The following is a 20,371-nucleotide window of genomic DNA, read 5'->3' as shown; positions in this document are numbered from 1 at the left end:
AGAAATCACCACTTTAATCACCATTATAAATGGGATTGACTTCTATTCATGGTAGAATAATTAAACATCAGAGAGTCATTTAGTTTTGTGGCTTCTGAACTTCTACTTTTGGGTCACAGCCATGATGACCATTGTGATGGTCGGATTGGCTGTGTCCCAGTTTGCTCAGTGGTCACTGCTGGTGAGAAGCTTCCCCAGAGACAGAGCCGTGTGAGCACGCTCTTGCTCTGAGAGAGGTGCGAGCGCAGTGGAGCTCCTTGGGTTCGGAGTCTCTCCTCAGGTGTCACCTCCCAGCACACTTGAAGGGAATGCAGGGCTGATGCTAAGGATTCCCTTTTACGAGACATTCTCCTGAAAGACACCATGTAATTTTCTGGCATCAGCCTTGAAATGGAAGTGAGTTCCAAGTTCTAACAGAGACAAAGCCCTCTTTCTCTCAGGCTTCCACTGCCTAAAGCAGGGAAACCTGAGGCCCAGGAATCAGTGAAAGGCAGGCAGCAAGGGCACACAGGAGGGGTTGGCTCCACAACCCCGCTAGTACTCTCACTGGCACGCTGGCTGCTTAGCTCGAGGAAAATATCCCCAGAAGCCTCTGTCCTTTGAAAACGATGCGGAGTTCTCAGAATGCATTTCTGATAGGCTGTTGTATCAGAAGACTGCATCTGCACAGAGCTCTGTATTCAGGTGACAGCCTTTTTAAGGCTTATTCCACAGATACAGGGGGAAGGTGAATATGATACGAGTCAGTGCTCCAAATGTGCACATCACTGTTTGCTTAAGTAATAAGTTAACCAAGTCCAAAAGAAAAAAAATAAATTCTTAATAGCTGAGGGAAAAGATAGGCTAAAGGGTTATAAATTGGTGGATATTTGTTCAGCATCTAAAGTACTTGCTTTTGATTCAGCTATTTGAGACACGATGTTATTTCACACCACCATTCATGGAGTCAGTGATACTACACACCGTGCTCTGGGAATTGGGCAGAGCAGCCATTTATCACCTCAGTTGAATGTTTCCCAGTGCCTCATCAGCACCTTTTAGATTATGAACTTTTTATAGCAAAATATCTCCTTTAAGTTAAAAATCAAATAATACTTAGTGCCTCAAATACCCATTGATGGTGCCTCAAATACCCATTGATGGTGTGTGAAGGAATTCAGCGAATATTCTGGTGTATGTGATAAAAATGCTGCCTTAAAATGTAGTCAGGGGAACAACACACAACTAACCAAGCAAAGCACAGTATAGTACAAAAAATGCCAAGTGCAGGACCAGCAGAGAATGGCCAGAGCACAAGGGACATAGTGATTGGTCCTGAGCAAGTGGCCAGGCAGGACAGTACTGACCCTTCCTGAATTGGACTTGAGCCGCTGTGGGTCCCTATGTACTTGTGTCTGCCATAGGTCTCCTCAGACATCTGTTTCTCTCTGCCAGATTGGTACTCCTTGAGGTAGAGCCTGTATCTGAATCACCCGTGTATCCACAGCCCTTCACAGGGTGAGGTGTGATAATAAAAGAATAAGCAAAGGCAGCATTTGAACGGGGTCTAAAGGAAGTTTGTTAAAAACTAGAAAGCAAGAAAGTCAAAAGCTAAGTCATGGGGTTTTGCCAGGGGATGACATCTGGAGGGCTGTCACAGCGTTACGGCACAGGAGGGGCTGCAGTAGAGGGACGGCTGGTCGAGAGCCATAGCAAGTAGGCTCGAGTTGGGCTCAACAGGGTCTCCTGGGTATTTTAAAGAGATGTGTCATGCTATCTATCATCCACTGTCGCCTGTATTGGAAACTCAGACTATCTTACTCCCTTTGATTTTATTGTTTTTCAACATTTACTCAGCTTAAATTCAACTGCTCACAGCTGAATCCAGTTTGTGCCGTGTCTGTAGGGTAAGCCGTAGTCCAGGGAGAACGTGGACAAATGTCATCAACATGATCAGCCGTAGAAGAGATCGCAACAAGATTCTGTAGAGAAGAGGAGTGATGATGGTGAAGTACTTGAGGAAAGGGAGAGTGAGGCCTGGCAGGGCTCTGGAAGCATCAGCAGAAGTCTGCTTAAGTAATTGGTTAAGTGCATCGTGATGTCTCTATAGATCAGAAATGATATGGAAGTGTCTCTGCTAAAAATGGAATGAATGATACACTGAAAAGGGGAACCCAGTGTTCATTTTCATATTTACTATTCATGCTTTTAAGTAATTTTATATTACATTTCAGTGTTCTTTATATAGATCAGGGAGTGACAGAAGTGGAAGAAAACAGGATGGAGACTGAATAGCTTACATCTCTCCATCCATAGCATAATACCCTACAGCACTAACAAATGAACATGAAGCGTTAGTGTCTTCTTAAAGTCAGCCAGAGAGCAACACAATAACCTTTATAAAATTAGAACATTAAAGTTCTGTTCATACATTTATTTTATAGAATTAGACCATATGTTAGACATATGGGTGTCTCTGAAAACATACTCTGAAACCAAGATTTGGTGAGAAACCGTGTATGTGGGAAGGTGCCCGAGAAGCGCCATCAGAGTGAGCACTTGAGAGGAAGGACGGACTTCGGCGCTGGGCCTGTGAACGAACAGCCACAGCTGTGCCAGCAGGGCGAGTCCTGCCGGAGACGGCTGCAGACACAGCACAGGCCCTCGTGTGTCCTAAGAAGTGAGGGGGGGGTCGGAATGTGTAGAGTCCCCAACTGTTCAAATGACCAGTTGAACCCCTGCTGTGTTCAAATGAAATTTTAAGCAGAGGTTAAACCAAAAGATAAAAGCAACCTTGGACAGGTGGCCTGACCACCTCCACACAGGTCTCTACCCCTCATTCCGGGTCTCGGTGCCACCCCCCATCACTGGCTTGTCCTGCAGCCTCCAGGACTTGAAGGGAACATGACTTGTGCTTCCTTCAGCACCATTCCTTCATAATGTCGATGAAATGCCAGAGACACTTTAATTCTTTTTATCAATTAGCCTGTGCTAACATTGGTTTTATTATACATCATTTCACTTGAAGTTGCAGAAGCAATTGACAGTGTTAAGTGAGGAATTACTGTATAAGCCTACCAGGGTAATTCTACACCAAGCAAAGCTTTGCAGACCACTGGAAGGTGTGACTCCTTCCAAATAGTCTGATGGGCATCTTAATCGTTGAAATCTTACATTCAGCCTTTTACCTTTAAAATAAACCATCAAGCACGACAGATTGTTTTAAAATTCTGGAAGACTGGGTGTGAATTACATAGACTTGGGTGACAGTTTGCCTTAAGGGGACAGATGCTGCAGGAGCTATATTTTGGACATTAGGACTTGACAACAGAAAACTGTACAGGACCCTTTTGTTTGCTGCCATTAAAATTATTGTTTACTTTGAATTACCTGAACAAGTTTCATGTAGTTACTAATAATCACAACCATGTTATTGGAAGAAGTGGTGTTTGATTTATGTGAAATGGATTTGAATATCTTGTCCATGGTTTTCTCCCTCAGGTTTCTCATATTCAGGCCAGAACGGTTGTGCTGTCCTGGGCTCCCCCTGTTGGACTTCCTTGTGGACCCCACAGTGGCCTTTCCTTCCCCTACAGTTATGAGGTTGCCTTATCAGACAAAGGCCGAGATGGAAAATACAAGATAATTTACAGGTAGTGTACATTTTCATGTGTTTCTCTGCCATTAAATAGTGAAACTAAGTCATTAAGGAAAATAGAAAACAAAGGAAACTTTATAGACTCTGCAAATTTTTCTTTAAATTGTTCATTTTAAGAATTAGTGATAATTAGAATGTTGAGTTAATTTTGCCTAGAGTAATTCATCAGAAATGACTATTCTAGAGCTCTTTGGTGTTGATGAAATAATATCGTTTCATTTTGTTAGCTTGTCAGTATAGAATTAATGAAATTTTCTATTAATATCTATCGAGAAAAACATGAGCGTGACCTTCAGTTTTATGTACATTATACACTTATATAATTACCCTTATTAGACTAAGACCTCTTACTAATCTTATTTTTTTTAATTCTATAACATAGATTCATGGTTATATGAAATAGGAATTTCAGCCTAATTCGTATCCTCCTTAGTAGTTTATCACCTGTAGTAAAAATTACTTTAAAGCATTTTAGGCCAGCACTTTCTTAAATGGTTAAATGTTTAACACACAGAATAAGGAATTATCTCCTGATTTATGCACTCCCAGGTATTACACATGCAAATGGTTTATCGCCATGTTCTAAATGCGATTAAAATCTTTTTAGGGTCAAGCCCCTTCCCTTTCTCCTTTGTAATTTCAGGGACTGGTCATATTTACAGAGCAGGAAATCAGAGTCAGTCCTGTTTTAACTACTTGTCAGAGGGTCCCTGTGTATGGCTGGTGGCCATGGCCATGTAGGTTACGACTGGATTCGGGCAGATGATAAAGGAACTGGGAAGTCGGAGGGTGTTGGGCCATTTCGTTTATTCAAGTCTCACCAACTGGTCGATGAGCAAGCGGCAGGGAAAATTGCTTCTCCTTCTCTCTCTCAGGACTCTTAAGCAAAACAGACTGGGAGAAAAGCCCCTTCTCAGCCAAACAGTAGCAAACAATGGCCCCTCCCAGTGGTGGCAAACAGTCTGCAATTTGTAATCTTTCGCCCTGTGGGTTAGCACCCTCAGCCTTACATAGACTGTACACACGTGGTGCTGCCTTGTGCGCCTGCACCATGTAGCAAAGTGCAAGCTAGCAACCTTAGGGGTGGTCACTTCACTTTCTACATGACAGGTATCCCTGTGTGAGGAGTGAGGTACATACATAAACAGACTACAGCAACAGCAGAAGGTATACAATTACAATAATTACAAAGGTGCCCTCCACAATGTCTCCCTGAGCACTCTGCCCAAGGCGCTAACTGGAGGCCCATCTCCAAGCCCCTACCCCACGGTAGGTGGGAGGGCTTGTATAGTCTAGGCAGGGTGTGCCCATGGGAACCGTGCAGTGTCCTTGGTGCACCTCTACAACTGGATGAGAACAGCTTCCCGGTGCAGGAGGGCCTCCACTGAAGCTGTCTCCCCCATCAGGGTCTCTCCTACTGTCCATAGGCAGCATGTCCATCCAACAAGGGAGCCAGTGCCCCCCCCCCCCCGGTTGCAGTCCAAGAGTTCATTACACCGCTCAGATGGTCAGCCCACGATAGACAGCCCAGCTGTCTGTGCAAATCACCAAGGTAAAGGTCCATCACAGGCTATTGCCACACAGCTCTTCGTAAATGGACCTCAGCACCTTTCCATAAGTGTGCTCTGTCGGTTGCCACAAGCCCCATCCAAACCCCTCAGCAAGCTCATAGGGCCTGGCGGGATCAAACACATTCAAGGCCTGTGCTGCCTTGATAGTTCCCTTATCTGTTGCTACTGCTGCTGCAAAAATAAAGAACCTATTATCTTCTAATGCTGACACCTGCTACACATTAAGTGATCAGTGGATTGTCAATTTCACATGGGGCCTCAGCCCTCCCTGCACATCCCTGGTAGGCGGGTCTCTTGGCTTTCCCCCTATTCAAACTGGAACAATGGGCTTTGGGGAGGGTTCTCTTCTCCCACAGCTGTCTCCAGCAAGTAACCCTGCAACTGTGCAACCTAAACATTGGCTATTTTCTTGGTGGCTGCCGGGGCTGCTTGCTTCCCCCTTTTTCAGCAGCTGGAACCTCTGCTCTGGCTCATGCTGCTGCCAAAGCTCAAACAGGCCTCTATTAGACCTGCCATCCAACTTCTCCCTATCTGCCCCAGCTGCAGTCAGATCTACCCACGTCTTTGTTCAGGTGACCTTTACAGGCCTGTCTCCCTTGTTAGTCAGGGGGCAGGATGGGCAGCAGCCCTCACAGTCTCACAGTGGATGCTGTCTCCAGCTCTCCCCAATCTGTCACCATTTCTGTAACCATGTTGATGGGCTGCTAGGTTTTTACCTTCTGGGCGACCACTGACCAGACTTTGAGTCTGGACTGCAGACTGCTGACCTCCTCATCCTCAGGAGAGGAGTTGGAAGCGCCTGCTCCCACCAGCTCAGTGCCACTCTGCTGGCACAGATGCTGCTTCCACGACCATTTTAGCTCCTGCAGCTGCCGGCTCTTAGCCTGAAGCTGAGACTCAAGCTCTTTATTTTATTTTATTTTATTTTATTTTATTTATTTATTACAAGGACAGAGAGAGGGATAGATAGGGACAGACAGATAGGAATGGAGAGAAATGAGAAGCATTAATCATCAGTATTTTGTTTCGACACCTTAGTTGTTCATTGATTACCTTCTCATATGTGCCTTGATTGTGGGCCTTCAACAGACCGAGTAACCCCTTGCTCGAGCCAGTGACCCTGCGTCCACACTGGTGAGCTTTGCTCGAACCAGATGAGCCCGCGCTCAAGCTGGTGACCTCGGGGTCTCGGACCTGGGTCCTCGGCATCCCAGTCCTACGCTCTATCCGCTGTGCCACCGCCTGGTCAGGCGAGACTCAAGCTCTTTAACCCACAGTTGTTTCTCAGACAGCTGTTGCAGCCAGCATTCCACTTCCAGGGCAAACTGCAACTTGCGAACCTGCAATTCCTTCTCTAGGGACTGTTCCAGTTCCAGGTGCAATTGGTGCTCAGTCTCTTCTTGCAGGGCTGTAAAAAACACCCAGCCTGTTGTGGGGCAGCTGTGTTAAGCTTGCTCACTGGTTTACCAGCTGCAAAGCACTTTGCTCGATTAGTGCGTGAGCACGTGGCAGAGGTATGTGTGCATGATCTATATAAGGCTATGGGTGTTTGCGCTCAGGGGGATTGCAGATGGTGGACTGTCTGATCGCCACTGTGAGGGGCCATTTTGCTGTGTGCCTGAGAGGCAGTTTCCCCTACCTGTGTGCTTGTCCGCCCTTGTGAGACTTTATTAAATGGAATGGCCCAACCCTTTCCGGCTCCACAGTTTCTCTATCTTCCCAAATCCAGTATGGACCTGCCTGGCCTTGGCCACCGGCATTACATCATCGTCCCCAAAAGGAAAGCCTTGGGGATCCATACACGGAGAGCAACAACAACTCCTCTACCCCACTCCTCAAGGGCGTCAGTGGCTCCATACCAGTCTGATCAGAAATCTTGCTGACTACGCCAGACGTGAGGCCAGTGGCCATGGCCGTGCAGGTTCCTATTGAATTAAGGCAGACGGTAAAGAAACTGGAACCGGAGGGTGGTGGGCCATTTTGTTTATTAGTGTCTCTCAATGGTAGACTAGCATGCAGGCAGGGAAAAACTGCTTTTCTCTCTCTCTCAGGACTCACAAGCAAAACAGACTGAGGAGGAAAACCCTTCTCTGGCAAATAGTGGCCCCTCCCCACTGCAGCAGGCAGTCCACAATTTGCAATCCGCCACCTGAGGACAAGCACCCACAGCCTTACAAACACCAAACACACATGATGCTGCCCGTGTTCATGCACCAGTTAGCAAAGTGCAAGTAAGCAAATCTAATACACTTGTAACACACTGGTTTGCTCAATACCCTGGAATGACGGTGCAGCCCAAGGTGATGGGCCACACAGCCTTCTTGTTGGTTCTCTCTCCCACCCTGCTGCTGCCTCGGTGCAGACTACCTGTAATGCCAGTACCCGAGGCCAGGCAGGTCCATACTGGATTCGGGCGGACGGTAGAGAAACTGTGGAGCCAGAAAGCGCTGGGCCATTCCATTTAATAAACTCACAATGGCAGACAAGCACACAGGCAAGGGAAACCGCCTCTCAGGCAGACAAACAGCAAAATGGCCCCTCACAATGGTGAGCAGGCAATCTGCCACCCACAATCCCCAATCTCTCATCTCTCTTGAGCACAAGCACCCATAACCTTATATAGGCTGTGCACACGTGCCTCTGCCACGTGCTCACGCACTAATTAAGCAAAATGCTTGCAGCTAGTGCACCAGCCAACAAGTCTTAACACAGCTGCCCCACACTACCTCAGTGCAGACTACCTCCCGGGCCCTGTTCCTGAGTCTTGCTCCAGGGACATGTCTTCTTCTGGACAAGGAAAAGGGGAGGAGGCAGGGAAGGAAGCCCCACAGCTGGTCACTCCCTTGGCCACCCATCCTGCTTTTGCTGCCTCTCTCTTGGACTCTACAGGCATTTCCCTAGGCCGCAGGGGTCCCCAAACTTTTTACACAGGGGGCCAGTTCACTGTCCCACAGACTGTTGGAGGGCCACCACATACAGTGCTCCTCTCACTGACCACCAATGAAAGAGGTGCCCCTTCCAGAAGTGCAGCAGGGGGCCGGATAAATGGCCTCAGGGGGCCGCAGTTTGGGGACACCTGCTAGGGTCTTCCAGCATCCACTCTTGCTCTCCTGCAGTGGAGCCTCCAGACTGCATAACCATGTCAGTCAGGCCACGTCCTTGTGCTGTGAAGAGAACTGCGCTGGTTCCCCATTCTCCTTCAAATTAAACCCTAACTCCTTTTGGCTCACAGTCATTTGGCTCTGTTTTGAAATGTCAGAATTGGTAGAGACCTTAAAAAAATATGGAGCACAACTTCCCCCAGTGCCACCAAGAAATAGATTCTGTCAGTGCCAGATAGCCATTCGTGGCAAGAGCTAGAGTCTCATCTGCCCAAAAGGTGTAGGTAGGCAGTGTAAGAAAAGCAAAGGGCTGGAAAGGTGAACAGGAGAGGTCTTGTCCCCACCTAAAATAGGCTATTGCCAGAGGGCATGCAGGGCTAGATTTTCTGATTCTTTAGATTTTTCTTCTCCAAGGAATGCTAGAAATCTGAATTGTTATTTAAACTTTTCTAATGTTAAACTAATTTATCAAATTAAAAAAATTTTTTTTCTTTTTTTTTTTTGTGAGAGACAAAAAGAAGGACAGATAAGGACAGACAGGCAGGAAAGGAGAGAGATGAGAAGCATCAATTCTTCCTGGGGGCTCCTTAGTTGTTCATTCATTGTTTTCTCCTATGTGCCTTGATGGGAGGGGCGTGGCACTACAGCAGAGCCAGTGACGCTTGCTTAAATCAGCGACCTTGAGCTTCAAGCCAGAGACCTTTCCACTCAACCTAGCAACCATGGGGTCATGTCTGTGAACCCACGCTCAAGCCAGTGACCCCACGCTCAAGCTGGTGAGCCCACACTCAAGCGAGATGAGCCTGCACTCAAGTTGCGACCTCGGGGTTTCGAATCTGGGTCTTCCACATTCCAGTCTGATACTCTATCCACTGCTCCACTGCCTGGTCAGGCAAAAAAAAATTTGGCCTGACCTGTGGTGACGCAGTGGATAAAGCGCAGACCTGGAAATGCTGAGGTCGCCGGTTGGAAACCCTGGGCTTGCCTGGTCAAGGCACATATGGGAATTGATGCTTCCTGCTCCTCCCCCCTTCTCTCTCTCTGTCTCTCTCTCCTCTCCCTTTCTCTCTCCTTTCTAAAATGACTAAATTAAAAAAATAATAAAAGAAAAACAAACAAATTTTTTTTTAAATACTGTGCAAGTTAAAAATGCTTCAAGCAAAGTATGGAGATTGCTTGATCACCAGTTTACAACATGAAAAAAAGTATTTTTATTTGAAATAATTTTAAACTTATAAACCTTAGCAAAAAGAAAGAAATCAAGAAATACATGTACTCTTTACCCAGATTCACCTGCTATTAAATAGCCACAACGCAGTTATCAACTTCATAAATTTGCATTGATACAATGCTTTTATCAATTGATCATTCATATTCTAGTTTTGTCAATTGATCTAAGTAATGTCTGTTATAGCATTTTTTGTCCCTTCTAGGACAGGGTTCCTGTCTAGGGTCATTTATTGCATTTAGTTGTCTTAGCTCTATCCTTTAATTGGGGAACACTTCCAAAATGTTGATGTGTTTTATGACAGACATTTTTAAAGAATACAGTCATGACCTCTGCACCCCCTCACCTTCAATTGTTTTTTAATGGAATATCCCTTACTGTTTTCAATTGCAACTTCTGATAAGGTTAATGGTTTTATTTTCTATAAGAGCCGTTTCCTCGTATTGCTCTGTGAGGGGAGCAGATTGCAGTTCTTTGGGGTGGTTGAGAGATTGTGGTGGTTGGGGTTCCTGCCAAGTTGAATCTGGGAGCTGTCTTTGGTTGACAGCTGGTACAATTATTAACACTTACATTTATCTTGTCTATTAATTTGCTTGCTTATTTGTTTTTTATGTATTTACTTTGAAGAGATGATAAAACCTTTTGGAATTTTATTAGTAAGTGTAACTTGCCATTTTCCATATTTAGGATGGCATAACTTGAATCCATCTTTTGGGTTAGTAAGATAGTAATACCAAATAGGGAAATTTATTTCTGTTTTATGACAGAATCAGACATAATAGTTCTTGAATTGTTTGTTGTTGGTATATGACAGTGAGACCCAAATCCAAACTATGTTTTACTTTTGAAACTGATTATCATTGACTAATGAAATGAATAATTTTTCTTTGCAGTGGAGAAGAATTAGAATGTAACCTGAAAGATCTTAGACCAGCAACCGACTATCATGTAAGGTGAGTTAGAATATGAAAGCTGAAGTGTACTGGAGAATTCAGGTTGCTAAAATCAGTCCAGTGCCCCTTTTCAAGTTTGTGGTTAACAGCACTGCCTAACTTTAGCTGTGGTACCTTTGCTCTTTGTCTGTCCATGCATGCTAGGTGCACTTCTGTTCTGCACGCAGGCGTAGTGGTTTGGGAATACATGGGAGTGCTTTTGACAACAAAAAGTCAGTGATACATTGAACAGTGTATAGTCTTCTAAAATCTATTGGGCTGTGTGGTTTAATTTCTTTTTCTATAAACAAATGAATCTTTCACTGTGGGTGTATCAATTGTTTATTATGGACTGTAAGTATAAACTGTATGTTTAACTAAAATGACTAAATAAGTCTTTCCCAGATTGCAAGGTCACCTTTAGACCTTTGGTTTTAAAATAAGACAATACAAATAGCAGATTATTTCTAACAAGAATTAACCTGATTTAGCAAAATAGTGAGCTGGTATAATTTGATATGTAGCTGTATAATATAATCTGATATTATGACTTTTCTGGACTCTGTGCTGTGACTACTCTGGACAGCAAGGGTAGCTAATCTTAGGAAGAACACCAGACAACCATAGGCCTGGGAAGTGGAAGGTACTGTCTGCATTCTTAAAGAACTCATCTGATTATTTAAAAGATACATCCATACATCGTTTGCAATTAACATGTTTCTGAATATGATCCATAACATTTAAAATTTTTATTTTACTTAATTTTTAAGTTGACCAGAAATTGTGATTTTATCTACTAGCATATACAACATCCTCTCTCCTTTCTTCGGTTTTATACATGTATATAAAGATTATGTAATAGAATTGCAAGCATTGAGCACACATCCTTTATTATACTTTCCAAAGGTTAATTCATACCACATGTTCTTCAGTGGTGAGCTGGAGGCAGGATAGCCTAACAGGAAGAACATGTATTAATTATCAGAAGACTTGAGTTCTAGTGTAGTTCTGCCATGAACTAATTGTTTCAACTTTGGTCAACCACAGAATCCCTGTGTAACAATTCTCTCAGTAAGAAGGGTACAAAAGTAGGGCTGTGCTCAGGTTCTAATATCTCATTAGCTGCACAAGTGCTTAAAACTAAGTTTAAAGTAATACATAAAAGAACAAAGTGTTTTACATTTAGTCATAAAGAATACATCTGCTTAGCTATTATAGTGTTTAGATGAACTCTTTTGCAACCATCTCTTTCTGTTTAAATCAAAACTTTTGGGGTTTGAGTCAATTAGCTTTAGCCTAAACATAGTGAAGTTTTTACATAGTCTGTACAAACAAAAAGATCTGTATAATTCGTAAAGCTGGGATGATAAAAGAAATAGCTTAATCATTCTGTCAAATGGTCAATTTAATGGTTTACTAGAAAATGTAACACCATATAGAGCCATGTAAATGTTCTCTGTTAGTCATTGTCACCATTAATATGTGTTTCATTTTTTTCTCCATCTTTTAACAGATTATTCTTATAGCTTTACTAAGGTTTACTTTTATTAATTTCCTAGTCAATCCTGAGTTGAGAGTATCTTTTTAAACAAATTTAAATGTCATAAAGAGTTGGCCCTTTATGTACTGTCCTGTCTATTGTTTGCCTTCATTTCTTTTTTTAAATTAATTTTAATTTATTGTGTTAACATGGATTCAAGTGTCCCACCCAATATAACACCTTCACCCTCACCCCCATGCCCCCCATTACACCCTCTTTGCCCCCCTTCTTCTAACTCCCTCCCCCCTTCTCTCTGGGATTTGCTATCCTGTTATGTGTATCTATTTGTATGTATTTATAATTTTACTAATCCCTTCATCTTCTCTGAGTCCATCCCCCTCAGCCCCCTCAGCCCCCTCCCCTCTGACAGCTGTCCCTCTGCTCGCTGTGACCCTGCCTCTGCCTCGATTCTGTTCCTCAGTTCACTTTGTTGATTAGATTCTACAAATTAGTGAGATCATATGATATTTGTCTTTCTTTGCCTGGCTTATTTCACTTAGCATAATAATCTTCTGGTCCATCCATGTCATCGCAAAAGGTAAGATTTCCTTCTTCGTGGCCGTGTAGTATTTCATTGTGTACCACAGCTTTTTAATCCACTCGCCCACTGATGGTCACTTGGGCTGTTTCCAGATCTAGACTGTTGTAAACAATGCTGCAATAAATATGTGTTGAATCAGTGTTTTGGGATTCTTAGGAAATATTCCTAAAAGTGGAATAGCTGGATTGAAAGCCAGGTCCACTTTTAATATTTTGAGGAAACACCATACTGTTTTCCACAGGGGCTGCACAGCTCTGCATTTACACCAGCAGTGCAGGAGAGTTCCCTTTTCTCCACATCCTCGCCAGCACTTATTCTGTGTTGATTTGTTAATAAACGCCATTCTGACAGGTGTGAGGTGGTATCTCATTGTGGTTTTAATTTGCATTTCTTTGATGATTAGTGACATCAAACATTTTTCATATGCCTGTTGGCTATCTGTATGTCTTCTTTGGAGAAGTGTCTGTTCAGTTCTTTTGCCCATTTTTTAATTGGATCGTTTACCTTCCTGGAGATGAGCTTCAGAAGTTCTTTATAAATTTTGGTTATTAAAAATGTATTGGCGAATATGTTCTCCCATTGTGTGGGTTGTCTTTTTATTTTGTTCATGATGTCTTTTGCTGGACAAAAGAGTTTTAGTTTGATACAGTCCCATTTGTTCATCCTGTCCTTTACTTCACTTGCCTGTGAAGAGAAATCTACAAAAATATTACTACGAGAGATACCGGAAAGTTTACTGCCTATGTTTTCTTCCAAGATGTTTATGATTTTGCAACTTAGATTTAACTCTTTTAACCATTTTGAGTTTATTTTTTTGAGTGGTGTAAGTTAGTGGTCTAGTTTCATTTTTTTGCAGGTAGCTGTTCAATCTTCCCAACACCAATTATAAAAGAGACTGTCTTTACTCCATTGTATGCTCTTACCTACTTTGTCAAATATCAATTGACCATAAAGGCATGGGTTTATTTCTGGATTCTCTGTTCTGTTTCATTGATCTGCCTGTTCTTATGCCAGTACCAAGCTGTTTTGAGTACAATGGCCTTGTAGTATAACTTGATATCAGGAAATGTAATATCTCCCACTTTATTCTTCATATTCAAGATTGCTGAGGCTATTTGTGTTTTATTTTGGTTCATATAAATTTTTGGAATATTCTTTCTATATCTTTGAAGTGTGCCATTGCTATTTTAATAGGAGTTGCATTGGATTGATAGATTGCTTTGAGTAATATAGACATTTTAATGATGTTTATTTCTGTCCATGAACATCATATATGCTTCCATTTGTTTGTATCGTCTTTGATTTCTTTTTTCAATGTCTTATAATTTTTTGAGTACAAGTCCTTTACCTCCTTTGTTAAATTTACTCCTAGGTTCTTAATTTCTTTGTTGCAATAGTGAAGGGGATTGTTTCCTTAATTTCTCTTTCAGACAGTTTATTGTTGGTGTATAAAAATGCCACTGATTTTTTAATATTAATTTTATATCCTGCCATATGCTAAATTCATTTATCATGTCTAATAGTTTTTTGACTGAGACTTTAAGGTTTTCTATGTACAGTATCAAGTCATCAGTAAATAATAATAGTTTTGCTTCTTTTCCAGTTTGGATGCCTTTTATTTCTTCTTCTTCTCTGATTGCTGTGGCTAGGACTTCCAGAATTATGTTGAATAAGAGTGGTGAAAGAGGGCACCCCTGCCTTGTTCTTGATCTTAAGGAGATTGCTTTTAATTTTTACCCATTGAGTATGGTGTTGGCTGTTTGTCATAGATGGCTTTTATTGTGTTGACGTATGTTTCCTATATTCTTACTTTGCTCAGAGTTTTGATCATAAATGACTGCTGGATTTTATCAAATGCTTTTTTTGCATCTATTGATAAAACAATGTGATTTTTATTCTTCCTTTTGTTAATGTGATGGGTCACATTTATTGATTTGCAAATATTGTACTAGCATTGCCTCCCCGGAATGAATCCCACTTCATCATGATGTATGATTTTTTTTTAACGTATTGCTGGATCCAGTTTGCTAATATTTTGTTGAGAATTTTAGCATCTATGTTTATCAGGGATATTGACCTATAGTTTTCTTTCTTTGTAGTGTCTTTACCTGGTTTTGAAATGAGGATAATCATTGCCTCATAAAACGAGCTTGGAAGTCTTCTCTCTCCTTGAATGTTTTGAAATAGCTTGAGAAGGATAGTGTTAGTTTTTCTTTGAATGTTTCATAAAATTTGCCTGTGAAGCCATCCAGACCAGGAGTTTGTTTGCTGGGAGTTTTTTGATTACTGTGTTTCAATTTCATTTGTCATAATCAGTCTGTTTAGGTTTTCTGATTCTTCTAGATCCATGATGGTAAACCTTTTTATAAAAACCACCCACTTTTGCAGTGCTCGTGGACCTGGTCCCTCATGCCCACTATTGGGTGTTCCAGCTTTCCTGGTGGGCCAGTCGCGGCGCCATGGTTGCTCCGCTGCCGCCCACCATGAAAGCTGGAACGCCCACTAGTGGGCAGGAGGGACCAGGTCTATGAGCACTGCAAAAGTGGGCGGTTTTTATAAAAAGCCTCACTATCATAGAGTTTCAGGAAATTGTATGTTTCTAGGAATTTATGCATTTCACTTAGGTTACCCAATTCTTTGACATATAGACCTTCATAGTATTTTATTCCAATCCTTTGTATTTCTGCGGTGTCAGTTGTTACTTCTCCACTTTCATTTCTAATTTTATTTATTTGAGTCCTCTCTCGTTTTTTCTTGATAAGTCTGGAAGGTTCATCAGTCTTGTCTACCTTTTCAAAGAACCAGCTCTTGGTTCGATTGGTCTTTTGTATTGCTTTTTTTTAGCATCTATGTCATTTATTTCAACTCTGATCTTTATTATTTCCTTTCATCTACTTTCTCTGGGCTTTATTTGTTGTTTTTTTCTAATTGTTTTAGATGAAGGGTTGTTTGAGCTTTTTCTTGCTTTTTAAGGTATGCCTGTAATGCTGTGAACTTCCCTCTCAGAACCGCTTTTGCTGTGTCCCATAAATTTTGAGTTTTTGTATATTCATTTTAATTTGTTTCATTGAAATTTTTTATTTCTCCCTTGATTCATTATTAACCCATTTATTATTTAATAACATGCTATTTAGCCTGCAAGTGTTTGAAAGTTTTTCAGTTTTCCTTTTCTTTTTAGTTTTATTATTATTATTATTTAGACATTTATATTTAACAGGGTGATATTGGTCAACCAGAGTACATAGATTTTGATAAAAAATCTCCACATCATTTGAACAGTCAATTATGCTGTATACCCATCACCCAAAGTCAGATCATCTTCTGTCACCCTATATTTTGTTTCTCTTTAGGCCCCCCCCTTCCTGTCCACCCTTCCCTTCCCCCTAGTAACCACTGCACTTTTGTCCATGTCCATGAGTCTCAATTTTGTGTCCCACCTATAAATGGAATTATACAGTTCTTAGCTTTTTCTGTTTTACTTATTTCACTCAGTATAATGTTGTCAAGGTCTACCCATATTGTCGTAAATGATACTATGTCTTCATTTCTTATGGCTGAGTAGTATTCCATAGTGTATATGTACCAAAGCTTTTTAATCCACTTGTTCACTGACGGACACTTGGGCTGTTTCCAGATCTTCGCTATTGTGAACAATGCTGCCATAAACATGGGGGTGCATGTCTTCTTTTCAGAAAGTGCTATGGTGTTCTTGGGGTATATTCTTAAAAGTGGTATAGCTGGGTAAAAGGGCAGTTCGATTTTTAATTTTTTGGGGAATCTCCATAGTATATATGTACCACATCTTCTTTATCCAATCCTCTATTGAAAGGCATTTCTGCTGTTTCCATATCTTGGTGACCATGAACAATGCTGCGATGAACATGGGGGTACATGTGTCCTTTTGTACTCATGTTTTCGAGTTTGGGGGTATATACCCAGTAGAGGGATTGCTGGGTCATATGGTAGTTCTATTTTTAATTTTTTGAGGAACCACCATACTTTCTTCCATAGTGGTTGTACTAATTTACATTCCCACCAACAGTGGATGAGGGTTCCTTTTTCTCCACAGCCTCTCTACCACTTGTTATTACCTGTCTTGCTAATAATAGCTAATCTAACAGGTATGAGGTCGTATCTCATTGTAGTTTTGATTTGCATTTCTCGAATAGCTAATGAAGATGAGCATCTTTTCATATATATGTTGGCTATTTGTATTTCATCTTGGGAGAAGTATTTATTCATGTCCTCTTCCCACTTTTTTATTGGATTGTTTGTTTATTTGTTTCTGAGTTTTGTGAGTTCTTTACATATTTTGGCTACTAGCCCGTTATCTGAGCTGTTGTTTGAAAATACCATCTCCTATTTAGTTGGTGGCCTATTTGTTTTGTTGACAGTTTCTTTTGCTGTGCAGAAGCTTCTTAGTCTGATGTAGTCCCATTCATTTATTTTTGCCTTTACTTCCCTTGCCTTTAGAGTCAAATTCTTAAAATGTTCTTTATGGCCAAGGTCCATGAGTTTAGTACCTATGTTTTCTTCTATGTAATTTATTGTTTCAGATCTTATATTTAGGTCTTTGATCCATTTTGTATTAATTTTTGTGCAAGGAAATAAACTGTAGTCAAATTACATTCTTTTGAATGTGGTTTTCCAATTTTCCCAGCATCATTTATTGAAGAGGCTTTCTTTTCTCCATTGTGTGTTTTTGGCTCCTTTATCAAAGATGATTTGACCCTATATATGTGGTTTTATTTCTGGGCTCTCTATTCTGTTCCATTGGTCTGTGTGTGTATTTTTCTGCCAGTACCACACTGTTTTGATTGTCGTGGTTCTGTAGTATAGTTTGAAGTTAGGTATTCTAATACCTCCTGCCTCATTTTTTTCCTTAGGATTACTTTGGATATTCAAGGTTTTTATCGTTCCATATAAACCTGATGATTTTTTGTTTCATTTCTTTAAAAGAATGACCTTGGCATTTTGATGGGAATTGCATTACATTTGTATATTGCTTTGGGTAATATGGCCATTTTAACTCTATTTATTCTTCCTATCCATGAGTAAGGAATATTTTTTCATTTTATTTTGTCTTTTTCAATTTACTTTAATAATGCTTTGTAGTTTTCAGTATATAGGTCCTTTCCATTCTTTGTTATGTTTATTCCTAGGTATTTTATTTTATTTTATTGTTGCTGTAAAAGGATTATTTTTTTATTAGTTCTTTTTCAGAGGTTTCATTGTTGGCATAAAAGAAAGCAATAGACTTCTGTATATTAATTTTGTATCCTACAACCTTACTGTATTGGTTTTTTGTTTCTAATAGCTTTTCTATAGAGTCTTTGTGGTTTTTTATATACAGGATCATGTCATCTGCAAAAAGTGAAACCATAACTTCTTCTTTCCCGATATGCATGCTTTTTATTTCTTTCTTTTGTATGATTGCTCTGGCTAGAAATTCCAGCACTATGTTGAATAGGAGTGGAGAGAGTGTGCAACCTTGTCTTGTTCCTGATCTTAGAGGAAAACTTTTTAGTTTTTTACTATTAAGTATGATGTTAGCTGATGGTTTGTCATAAATGGCCTTTATTATGTTGAGGTATTTTCCTTCTATACCCATTTTGTTGAGTGTTTCAAACAAAAGAATTTTGTATTTTATCGAATGCCTTTTCATGTATTGATAGGATCATATGGTTTTTGTTCTTTGTTTTGTTTATGTGGTGTATTACATTATCATTTTACTTATGTTGAACCATCCTTGTGTTTCTGGTATGAATACCACTGGATCATGATGAATTATTTTTTTGAGTATTTTGTTCATTATTTTAGCATATGAATTTATTAGAGATATTGGTCTGTAGTTTTCTTTTGTTGTGTTGTCTGTACCAGGTTTTGGTATGAGGTATATGTTGGCCTCATAAAATGTGTTTGGAAGTATTGCTTCTTCAATTATTTGAAAGACTGAGAGGTATAGGAACCAATTCTTTGAATGTTTGGTAGAACTTACTAGTGTATCCATCTGGCCCCGGAGTTTTATTTTTGGGGAGGTTTTTGATAGTTGTTTCTATTTCCTCCCTGCTTTTCAGTCTATTTAGGCTTTCTGCTTCTTCGGTGTTCAGTGTAGGAAGATTGTATTGTTCTAGGAGTTTATCCATTTCTTTAGATTGTTGAATTTGGTGACATATAATTTTTTATAGTATTCTGCGATAATCTTTTGTATATCTATGAGATCTGTGGTAATTTCTCCTCTTTCATTTTGGATTTTGTTTGTATGAGTCTTTTCTCTTTTGTCCTTAGTGAGTCTTGCCAGGGGTTTGTCAATTTTATTGATCTTTTCAAAGAAACAGCTCTTTGTTGTATCAATTTTTTCTATAGTTTTTCTGTTCTCTATTTCATTTATTTCTGCTCTAATTTTTATTATTTCCTTTTTTCTGCTGGTTTTGGTTTGCCTTTGTTCTTCTTTTCTAATTCCTTAAGATGTGATGTTAGATTGTTTACTTGGGCTCTCTCTTGCTTTATTATATAAGCATGTAATGATATGAACTTCCCTCTTATTACTGCTTTGCTGCATCCCAGAGATTCTAATATGTCATGTTGTCATTTTCATTTGTCTGTGTATATCTTTTGGTCTCTTATTTCTTCTTTGACCCATTCATTTTTTAGAACTATATTATTTAATTTCCACATTGTTGTGGGTGTGTTTACTTCTTGTTTGCAGTTGAATTGTAGTTTCCAAGCCTTATGGTCAGAGAATATGCTTGGTATAATTTCAATCTTTCTGAATTTGTTGGTGTTAGTTTTTGGGCCCAGCATATGGTCTATTCTAGAGAATGTTCCATATACACTGGAGAAAAATGTATACTCTGACATTTGGGATGTAATGTCCTACAGATGTCCATTATGCCCATTTGTTCTAGTGTTTCATTTAAGGCTGATATTTCTTTATTGATTTTCTGTAGGGATGAACAATTTAAAGCCATCAATGGTGTATTGAGGTCTCCAAGTATGATTATGTTTTTTTTTGGTTTGCACTTTTAGAGTAGTTTTCTTATATATTTTGGTGCTTCTTGGTTTGGTGTATGTATATTAAGGAGTGTTGTGTCTTCTTGATACAGTGTCCCCTTTATCATTATGAAATGTCCATTCTTGTCTCTAGTTACCTTTGTTGTCTTGTAGTCAGCATTGTCAGATATGAGTATAGCTACTCCTGCTTTTCTTTGATTATTTTTTGCTTGGAGAATCATTTTCCAACCTTTCACTTTGAATCTATTTAATATCCTTGTAGCTTAGATGTATATCTTGAAGGCAGCATATTGTTGGGTTTTGCTTCTTGATTCAGTCTGCTACTCTGTGCCTCTTTATTGGTCAGTTCAATCCATCTACATTTAGTGTAATTATTGACACTTGAGGATTTCCTATTGCCATTTTATATACTGCTTTCTGATAGCTTTAATGTCTTATTTGGTTCTTCTTTTTTGTTCTTTTGCCATTTGTTTTTGTTTGGTGATATTCCATTCTTCTATCTTTTGTTTCTTCTTTTTTTAAGCTATGTGTTTCAGTAGTGGCATTTTCAGGAGTGGTTATCATTAGGTTATTAGAAGAAAAATGATTATATTTATTAGAGTTCATTATCTCATGAGTGCTTCTGCACTCTGTCCTCCTTTGTTACTGCTGATCTTTATCCTCTTCCCTTTTATGTTATTGTTGTCACAGATTATTCTTTTTTTGTGGTTTTGTTAAAGTTTTTGCCTGTAATTTTGTCTTGTTTTGTTCTTTGTAACTATCTGGTTGGATAACCCCTTTAATATTTCCTGTATTGGGGGTTTTCTG

General features: G+C 40.1%; 1 protein-coding gene across 5 annotated transcripts in view; it reads left to right on the top strand.

Moving 5' to 3' along the window:
* The window catches only part of FNDC3B (fibronectin type III domain containing 3B), a 399,472-nt gene that overhangs the window by 274,315 nt on the left and 104,786 nt on the right, over window positions 1–20,371 (top strand). For all 5 annotated transcript variants that reach the window (XM_066240652.1, XM_066240651.1, XM_066240650.1 and 2 more), the window contains exons 8-9: window positions 3,481–3,632; window positions 10,431–10,490. In XM_066240652.1, the coding sequence (XP_066096749.1) occupies window positions 3,481–3,632; window positions 10,431–10,490 (212 nt within the window). The remainder of the gene's footprint in view (window positions 1–3,480; window positions 3,633–10,430; window positions 10,491–20,371) is intronic.

Source organism: Saccopteryx bilineata, chromosome 8 (assembly GCF_036850765.1).
Source record: "Saccopteryx bilineata isolate mSacBil1 chromosome 8, mSacBil1_pri_phased_curated, whole genome shotgun sequence".
In the NCBI taxonomy this organism is placed as follows: Eukaryota; Metazoa; Chordata; class Mammalia; order Chiroptera; family Emballonuridae; genus Saccopteryx; species Saccopteryx bilineata.
The sequence above is the reverse complement of the archived record's forward strand: the minus strand, read 5'-3'. Positions and strand labels throughout refer to the sequence as shown.